The 7995-nt window shown below is 54.9% G+C and overlaps 5 protein-coding genes across 5 annotated transcripts in view; 2 read left to right on the top strand and 3 right to left on the bottom strand.

The window, feature by feature from the left end:
* H310_00849 (hypothetical protein) overlaps window positions 1-2731 on the bottom strand; it is a gene marked incomplete at its 5' end in the record, with an annotated part of 30538 nt that extends 27807 nt beyond the window's left edge. Inside the window, 4 exons of the mRNA XM_008863779.1 lie at window positions 49-213; window positions 263-2432; window positions 2476-2585; window positions 2635-2731. Of these exons, the coding sequence (XP_008862001.1) occupies window positions 49-213; window positions 263-2432; window positions 2476-2585; window positions 2635-2731 (2542 nt within the window). The remainder of the gene's footprint in view (window positions 1-48; window positions 214-262; window positions 2433-2475; window positions 2586-2634) is intronic.
* Window positions 2732-3236: 505 nt separating this feature from the next.
* H310_00847 (hypothetical protein) lies at window positions 3237-5555 on the bottom strand. The gene is made up of 2 exons (XM_008863777.1): window positions 4802-5555; window positions 3237-4723 (listed from the first exon to the last, which is right to left on the bottom strand). Exons 1-2 carry the CDS (start codon window positions 5495-5497, stop codon window positions 4388-4390), a joined length of 1032 nt encoding a protein of 343 aa, XP_008861999.1. The 5' UTR covers window positions 5498-5555; the 3' UTR covers window positions 3237-4387.
* H310_00848 (hypothetical protein) lies at window positions 3258-4445 on the top strand. The gene has a single exon (XM_008863778.1). It carries the CDS (start codon window positions 3286-3288, stop codon window positions 4339-4341), a length of 1056 nt encoding a protein of 351 aa, XP_008862000.1. The 5' UTR covers window positions 3258-3285; the 3' UTR covers window positions 4342-4445.
* A 53-nt stretch (window positions 5556-5608) lies between the features above and the next one.
* On the bottom strand, window positions 5609-6827 carry H310_00846 (hypothetical protein). Its single transcript, XM_008863776.1, has 2 exons — window positions 6058-6827; window positions 5609-6009 (listed from the first exon to the last, which is right to left on the bottom strand). The coding sequence occupies exons 1-2, from the start codon at window positions 6775-6777 to the stop codon at window positions 5671-5673; spliced, it is 1059 nt and encodes a 352-aa protein (XP_008861998.1). The 5' UTR covers window positions 6778-6827; the 3' UTR covers window positions 5609-5670.
* A 727-nt stretch (window positions 6828-7554) lies between these two features.
* On the top strand, window positions 7555-7891 carry H310_00845 (hypothetical protein). The gene has a single exon (XM_008863775.1). It carries the CDS (start codon window positions 7612-7614, stop codon window positions 7858-7860), a length of 249 nt encoding a protein of 82 aa, XP_008861997.1. The 5' UTR covers window positions 7555-7611; the 3' UTR covers window positions 7861-7891.
* Window positions 7892-7995: the final 104 nt, after the last annotated feature.

The raw sequence follows: 7995 nt of genomic DNA, 5'->3' as shown, positions 1-7995 counted from the left end.
AACGATAAGAGGACGGTTCATGCAGTGACCGCGATTGCTTCAACGTACGAGCAGCAGGGATGGCAAAATTTGGCGTCGCCATTTGCGGCACACTGCGGCCGATGGCGTTGAGGGCCGTCACACGAACGTAGTACGGGATGTTCGTATCCAGTTTCGGCAGAGTTGCCGACAGCGAGCTCAAGTCTGCGATGAATGTGCTACCAAATGGCACTCCTAGGTTCCGCCGTGTGTGAGAACTGCATGCACTGGACAACAACAGTACCGTTCGCAACATCTCGCGAATTGAACGGCGGGGGAATGCCCGGTATCGTCTCCGTGATGGTCACGGTCGGCACAGTGCCTGTCAGCGCTGCAAAGTCTGCTGTGATCGGAGGTAAGTTGCCCAGATTGTTGACAAATGAAATCGCCCAAGAGTACCCGCCATTCGGGTCAACATTGGACCGCGCAACGCTCACGCCGTCAACAGTCGACAGCAGCTCGAGCGCATTTTTCATGTCCGCTGCCGCGATGTTGTACGGTAGATACCCCGTGGATTGACCCCGAAATTGCAGCGAAAAGAATCCCCCCAACGGCACGGATGTCCCAGTCGTGAGGAGGGCAGCCGTGACGGTCGTGCTTGCGGCGGTGGCAGAATTCCCAAATGCACCGCCCATGGCCACTTGTAGCAACGCCAAATTTCCAGCGTTGTTGTCGAACGTGACACTCCACGTGCACGTTTGCTTGAGTCCCGCAACGGCCGTGACAGTGACCGACGCCACATTGGCGAGCTTTTCCAATTCAGACTTGATGATTTGAACCGTTCCGTCTTGGACGGTCGTTATTGTGACGGTATCGTCGCCGATCGTGATGGCACTGGCAGGACCAATTGCACCCGACACTGCGGTCATTTGGTTCAAGTTGCCCGCATTGTTGGTGAACGTAACATCCCACTGACACGTTTGGGTCGCTACGGTGGCGATGTTCGAGACGGTCACGGGGGCCACAACTCCTGGCAATTTTTCCAGCTCCGCCTTGATCGAGGTTGCGCCGACGGCACAATTGCCAGCGCTGGGGTTGGCAAAGATACGATTTGTAGTTTGCGTCACTCCGTTCGAGGTAAACACGAGCTGAAAAAACATTTGAGAGGATGCGATGTTGTCTCCGCCCATGTTGGTGGTGTCGACCGTGGTCGTCTTGATGCGTTGGATCTCCGTCAGCGTTGCCATGCACGTCCCGTCACCCATGGGGTTGGCTGGAATGTTTCCCGTCGTGGTAGTGACCCCGTTGTTTGTGAATTGGAGTTGAAACATGCTCGACTGGGGTACATTCGTCAAGGACGTTGATGTTGTCAACGTTTGTACGGCTTGTGTCGTTCCAGGACGGGTGCGCACGACTGTAATCGCTTTGGACACGACGCCGTCGCTGCGAGACTCGGTAAGAGTGCTGGTTGTGTAGCCGAGCGCTGGCACCGGTCCTTTCAACGTCAGAAACGAAATTGTCCAGGTGTACCCGAGCTGGAAATCCGGGCCGGATCGAATCACTTTGACGCTACCGATTCCAGGCAGCAGCTCCAATGCGGTCTTCACAGCAGTCTCCGTTGTACTGGATGCCAACTGAGACGTCGCGACCGAGTTGTACGACAGAGTAAAGAACCCGCCCAGCTGGTTGCCTTGCGTTCCGGTCGTTACCACAGCGTTGGCCCCGGTCGCCACCAACGTGTGGGCAATTCCCATGAGGGGCACGTCGCCCGCATTCATGTTGGATAGAAACGTGATGCTCCACACATACCCACCTTGAAAGTCAGGGCCTGTTCGCGACACAGCCAGTGCGCCGACGGTGGGCAGTGCTTGAAGAGCCGACTGCACAGCTGAGTTACTGGCGTCGCGAGCAATGCTGGCTGTAGTACTGCCACCAACAGTCAACGTGAAGTACCCATCACTGATGACGTTGCCAGGGGTAGTTGTCGTGATAGCAACTGCAGCCCCAGCGCCGATCAAAGTCGAGCTTTGCAGAGTCAGCTGAGGTACATTGCCCATCGACGCGTCAAACGTGATTGCCCACGAGTAACCTCCTTGGGCATCAGGTCCCGTTCTAGAGACCGCAAATACGCCGGTGGGTCCAATGTTGGCCATAGCATTCAGGATTTCGCGCATGCAAGACCGATCACCAGAAGCCCCCGCCGTGAATCCAATGACTCCGGACAATCGAACGCTTCCCCCAGTAGCTGTTGTGTCAAGCTGAAGGGTGAAACCTCCACCCAGCGTTTGCCCCGGAGCGGCAGATGTCGTGACGACTTGAACTTCGCGAACCATGGTCGCAGACGTAGTCACGATTTGGACTTCATTTATGTCGGCTGCCGACGTCATGACAGTTTGAACTTCGTTGGGGCCCGTGTACGTCGATGTTGTGACTGTTTGCACTTCTTGAACCCCAGGATTCGGGTCCCAGTCCACCTAGACAAGACCATGAATGCCATGCTCGTGCGGGTCGTGGTACTTCGTAGGCCGATATAGTGGAGCCGCCATCGCTTAGAGGAGGGGCAAACGACACGAAAAGATCGTTTTGATCCACAACCGACAGCTGTACATTCGTTGGAGACGTGGGAACTACATCATGTCAACGAGGTGAGCCCGCGGAGGCATCTGGCGAACCCACCAGTTTGTGGCGCGGCGATTGCAAGCCATGGGATGCCGATGGCAGCGACGATGACGAGCCACATGGAGCACTTCCCGTGTGCAAAGTACGCCGTCATTCGGGGCACAGTTGGCGACGTGACGCTTGGCACGGACGGCTTCAATCTCAGGTAGGGGCGACCACGGAAACGACGGCTCCCACAAACGGTCGCGCGATCTTAGATAGCTGCGACCACCCGATTTGTCCAAAACGCGATGGAAGGTTTCCATTCAACCAATCAGGTTTCATTCCACTCCGTATACTGAAACCAAGTCAAATATATTCGCAGGCACCACGAAATGCGAAAACGCCAATGTGTTACTAAAAAATATTGAAAAACTGTTGACACACAATCAGGCCATGTCATGTCCCCTCGTCAAGGAAGTTGGTAAGATGGAATCGATCACATGTGGGGAGGCTGGGTGGTGTGTTCAGCACGCTAGAGGCTCGTGCGGGTGGCGTTGGCGTTTGGTCGAGTCACTCAAATGCGGGGCTGTGACTGGGTCGCCCACTGGATTTCCCAAGTTGAAGTTTGCTGAATAATCGTCTGCGGTTGGTCGGAACGATGTTTGATCTACGAAGGACAACGAACAGACGATGAAACCTTTCTACTCTTCCACAGCACTTGGGGCGATGGGATCCACGGAAGACACACTGCCCATCCTCACAAAGCCCGGCGCCGCGCGCACGCCTCAACGCCGCAAGAATGCGATGTACCGTATCGCGGCTGTGGTGTCGTTGCTTGCCGTCGTGGTCGTCACTGTGTACATCACATGTGCTTCTCCATCGTCGGGACGAGTCGTGCTCCATGGCAACCTTCCCGTGCTCACCAAGAACCCCATCATTGGCATCCATTCACATCAGTCGTCTACCTACCACGACGAAATCATTGCAGCGTCGTACGTCAAGTGGGTCGAAAGTGCTGGTGGTCGCGCCGTTCGCATTCCGTACAATGCGTCGCAGACCGAGCTCCGTAAGCTGCTGCGCAGCGTCAATGGAGTGCTCTTTCCTGGCGGGGACGGCGACCCGAACGAAGCCGCTGAGTTCATTTACCAGTACGCGATTGAGTTGAACGACAACGGGACGTACTTCCCCGTGTGGGGAACGTGCTTGGGCTTCGAGTGGCTCGTGCAGCTTCAGTCCAAGAACAACTCGATCTTGGACACTGTCGACGCCGCCAACATCAGCTCGACATTGGCATTCCCGCCACCCGACCGCAATGCCATTCCGAGTCGCATTTTCAGCTTCAGCCCGGTGTTTGACGTGCTGAAAACCGCGCCGCTCACAGACAACTTCCACGACTTTGGCATCTTTGACCATCACTTTGCCGCCACGGACTTGCTCTCGTCATTCTACAACCCCGTCGCGACATCGGTGGACCGCCAAGGACGCACGTACATTTCAGTGATCGAAGCGTACAAATATCCTTTCTACGGCACGCAATTCCACCCGGAGAAGAACGCGTTCGAGTTTGGCGAGTACCCTGACGGGAACTTGTGGAAGTGGATCGACCACACGTATGAAGCGATCTTGACCTCGCAAGCATTCGGCCACTTCTTTATGCAAGAAGCGAGGCGCAACAATCATTCTTTTGCCGACGCTGAAGTCAAGCGGTCGTCCCTGCTGTACAACGTCCCGACCTCCAACAGGTCGTACCCTGTCTACGTTGAGGTGCTCGTGTTTCCATGAGCCCCCGACGTGCATAAAGTTCCCGATCGAGAGGACGGGTCGCTTGTTACTTCGTGCTAAACACAAACACTTCTTCGTACATCGGGTACGATCGATTGGACCGAGGCGAGTTGTACAAGAGCGCAGCTTGCTCTTCAGCCGGTGTGGGGAATCCATGGTCGTTCTTCCGCGCTTCGCTGACGAAGAAGTGGGCAAACGCTTGCGATGTCATGATGGCAGCATAGCTGTGGTCGATCGATTCGTAGCTCGTGCCGTCCGCCGACAGGCCAAACTCATACGGGTTTTTCTCTGGGTGAAATTGAACCCCGTAGAATGGCACGTCCACGGCTTCGATCGCAGCGACATAAGTCGCTCCTTGTCGATCTTGTGATGTGGCGAGAACCTGCAAAAAGCATCAGGCACGGACTCAAACTGTCGATCGCGTAGATGATGAAAGCATGAACGAGCCACACACCCGCACCTTGTAAAACGACGTGAGCAACTCGGTCGCAGCAAAATGATCCGCTAGGATGCCAAAATGGTGAAAGTTGTCCGTGATGGGCTCCGTCGTCAAGGAGTTGAAAACTGGACTGAAGCTGAACAAGCGACTCTGACGCGGATGCACCAAGCTCAAAGTTGAGCTCAAGTTCTGCGCGTCGACTTTGTCCAGGATGTGGAGGTTGGCTGTTTGCAGCTGCAACATCCATTCAAATCCCAAGCACGTGCCCCACAGTGGAAAGTGCGTGCCATTGCGATTCAACTCGAGCGCTCGAGCATACACGAACGCCGCGGCAGGGCTTGGATCGGGGTCGCCACCTGGAAAAAGGACGCCGTTCACGCTGGAGAGAAGTCGTGTGAGCTCGTCTTCGGGCGCATTCCACGGTATGCGCACCGCGCGGCCACCTGCGCTCTCGATCCATTTGATGTACGATGCAGCGATAAACTCGTCGCCAAATTCTGAATCTTGGTGCGAGTGAACTCCAATGATCGGATTCCTCGTTTGTTTGGGGACTGCTCTCAACGCTTGCACCGCTTCCATTTCGTGCGATGGTCGAGAGAGTACAAGACCAAGCGACACCACCATCGTTGCAACGACTAAAATGGTGACGAGTCTCGATCCATGTTGAGGCGCTGTGCGCAGCATGGGCGCGCGTTGTTCGAGTGAGCTGGCTGCCATGGATCCACAAATCGAGCCAAGGACCGACTGGCCGGCAGGTCAGCCCTCCCCAAATTTCGAATCCTTCGAATTTTCCTCCACCGACGGGGAGAGAGTGGCAAGTGTGTGTATCTCGGCGTGGGAGCAAGTTGAAGGAGATCGCATGCGATCGGCCGCTAATCCCATTTAAGTGGTTAAGGCTCGACTGGAAAAACGAGCGTCGACTCAAAGTACGGGTACGATCGACTGGACAAGGTCGGGTTCAGCAGAAGAGCGTCGCGCTCCACGGCAGGATCGGCAAACGTATGGCCGTTGCGACGGGCTTCCCCGATGAAAAAGTGGGCAAACGTTTGAGAAGTCACAATTGCTTCCTCGGAGTGGTCGACAAGATTCATGGTTCCGCCCGTCTTGTCATCGCCAAGCTCGTATGGGTTCTTTTCGGGGTGGAATTGCACGGCGTAGATGGGGTAGTTCTTGGCCTCCATCGCCGCCACGTACGCTCGGCCTTGTCTGTCATCGGACGTGGCGAGCACCTGCATGATGGTTAGTCCATATTGTATAGAGTCGAGGAAGTTGCTCACGTTGTAGAACGACGTGAGCTTGGAGGTCGCATCGAAGTGGGCCTTCAAGATCCCGCTAAAGTGGAAGTTCGCCGTGATCGCCTTCTTCTCGAGCACGTCAAAGATGTGGCTGTACCCAAACAATCGACTCGATCCCTTGTAGTTGTGCTGAAACTCGAGCGTCGAGCTGATATTGTCGGCGTCGACGCTATCCAACACCGACATATTTCCAGCCGTGAGTTGCACCAGCCATTCAAAGCCAAGGCACGTGCCCCAAACAGGAAAGTGGTCGCCTTTGTCGTTCAGTTCGATCGCTTTGTTGTAGATGTACTCGGCTGCTTCGTTCGGGTCGCCCGATCCACCGGGAAACAACACGCCATTCACACTCTTCAGCAACTTGTCCAATTCGGCGGTGGACGCGTTGTACGGGATGCGCACGCCACGGCCACCGGCGCTTTCGACCCACTTCAAGTACGATGCCACGATGAAGTCGTCGCCGTGTTCGGCGTCACGATGGGCATGGATGCCGATGATGGGGTTGCGGGTCAGGATGGGCAAAGACTCGCGAAGCGAAGCCACCTTGGTGACGGCGCTCGTGGGGCGAAACAAAGTCGACGGGACATACACAGCCAAGGCAAATACAACGAGCACGCCGACAGCAAGCAATTGCGTGGTACGTCGGCGCTGGGGTTCTGCCGGCTTGAAGAGGATAGGCACGCGGTCGTCCGGCCGGTACGTCATCGCGGCGGCCAGAGTCGAAATACATGTCGAGGTCGGAAAGTGGATACGATACATGAGTCTTTTCGTGGAAAAAAGATACTTTCCTCTTGGCCAATTTGTTCCACTTCAACGTGATGACAAGGTGCGTCCGAATCCATGCGTGGAGGTGCGCTTCCGGGGCCTCATTAGCGCCTTGCGTATAGGGACATGAGTTGGTCTCGACACCAGCGTGCCATGGAACGGGGCAAAGGCCAGGGACAGCGCGGGGGATCCGTGCGTTTGTTTCGATTTCAGTGATGTTGAGAAAAACTCCCCAGCGTTGTACACCCCATTATTAATTTCATATTTGTATGCATCAAGTGCACCCGTGATCGCGAGTGTAAAAAACGTTGTGGATGATTTATACCCACCTAAATCGCCAATGATTGGCCAATGACATGGAGAAAGCATGCAGTTGGGGCCTTAACCTGGAAGGGGATGGCCAATCGAACGGACCTGTAAAGAAAACATCCAATGTTTGCACAGCCGAGGAGGCCCCTAATGTCCCTGTGCCATATGCAGGGGTGATCAGGGCAAGCTAGCAAAAGGTTGTATTGGTGGAAGTTAGGTCATCGTGTGTGAGGGGTGAAGGATCCCCATCGCTTTAGAGCGATACACTAGGGAGAGTAAATTTGGAAATCTGGTCCGCTTTTCGTTCGCAAGGTCGATTCTCGAATTCACGAAAAGCAAAAGTACTTCGCGAGGTACTTTTGGTCTTTCAAAAGCAAAAGCAAGCTGAACTTGGTCACTGAACATCTAATCACGTTACTCAAAACTACTGGCACACAAGCTGCTGCCCACTTGTGCGTTGGAACGATGGAGCTCGAGAGCGACGACCGTGCGAAGCGAGGCATGTCGGGCGCCGAGCGCCTTGCCATGCTCGAATTCTTGCGCATTCCGGGCAACTTTGTGTTGATGACTGGCCAGGCCTCCAAAGGAAAGTCGATGAAAGGCGGGCAGAGGCTCACAAAGGCCCACGGTCACGCCCTAATGGCCGATTATGTGAACATGGTCGTTCGTGATAGCACGCGAACGTGGAAAACGCAGGACGCAAAGTCCCGGTAATTGAATTCATCAACACACATTCATGTAGATACGATGCGTACGTCTCGTCATAAAAAGCGCTTCGTTGGTGCGGTCCGAACAACAGCGGGCGAGGTCTCACTCAAAAGGACTACAAACGAAGTAAAACATAAATTG

Source organism: Aphanomyces invadans, assembly GCF_000520115.1.
Source record: "Aphanomyces invadans strain NJM9701 unplaced genomic scaffold supercont1.2, whole genome shotgun sequence".
In the NCBI taxonomy this organism is placed as follows: Eukaryota; Oomycota; class Saprolegniomycetes; order Saprolegniales; family Verrucalvaceae; genus Aphanomyces; species Aphanomyces invadans.
The sequence above is the reverse complement of the archived record's forward strand: the minus strand, read 5'-3'. Positions and strand labels throughout refer to the sequence as shown.

Excerpts from the sequence above, each read along its gene's own strand:
- H310_00848 (XM_008863778.1), top strand. The coding sequence starts at position 3,286 with ATGGGATCCACGGAAGACACACTGCCCATCCTCACAAAGCCCGGCGCC.
- H310_00847 (XM_008863777.1), bottom strand. The coding sequence starts at position 5,497 with ATGGCAGCCAGCTCACTCGAACAACGCGCGCCCATGCTGCGCACAGCG. Across the intron at positions 4,724-4,801 it reads TGCTCACGTCGTTTTACAAG|GTTCTCGCCACATCACAAGA; the intron begins GTGCGGGTGTGT and ends TGCTTTTTGCAG.
- H310_00846 (XM_008863776.1), bottom strand. The coding sequence starts at position 6,777 with ATGACGTACCGGCCGGACGACCGCGTGCCTATCCTCTTCAAGCCGGCA. Across the intron at positions 6,010-6,057 it reads AGCTCACGTCGTTCTACAAC|GTGCTCGCCACGTCCGATGA; the intron begins GTGAGCAACTTC and ends ACCATCATGCAG.
- H310_00845 (XM_008863775.1), top strand. The coding sequence starts at position 7,612 with ATGGAGCTCGAGAGCGACGACCGTGCGAAGCGAGGCATGTCGGGCGCC.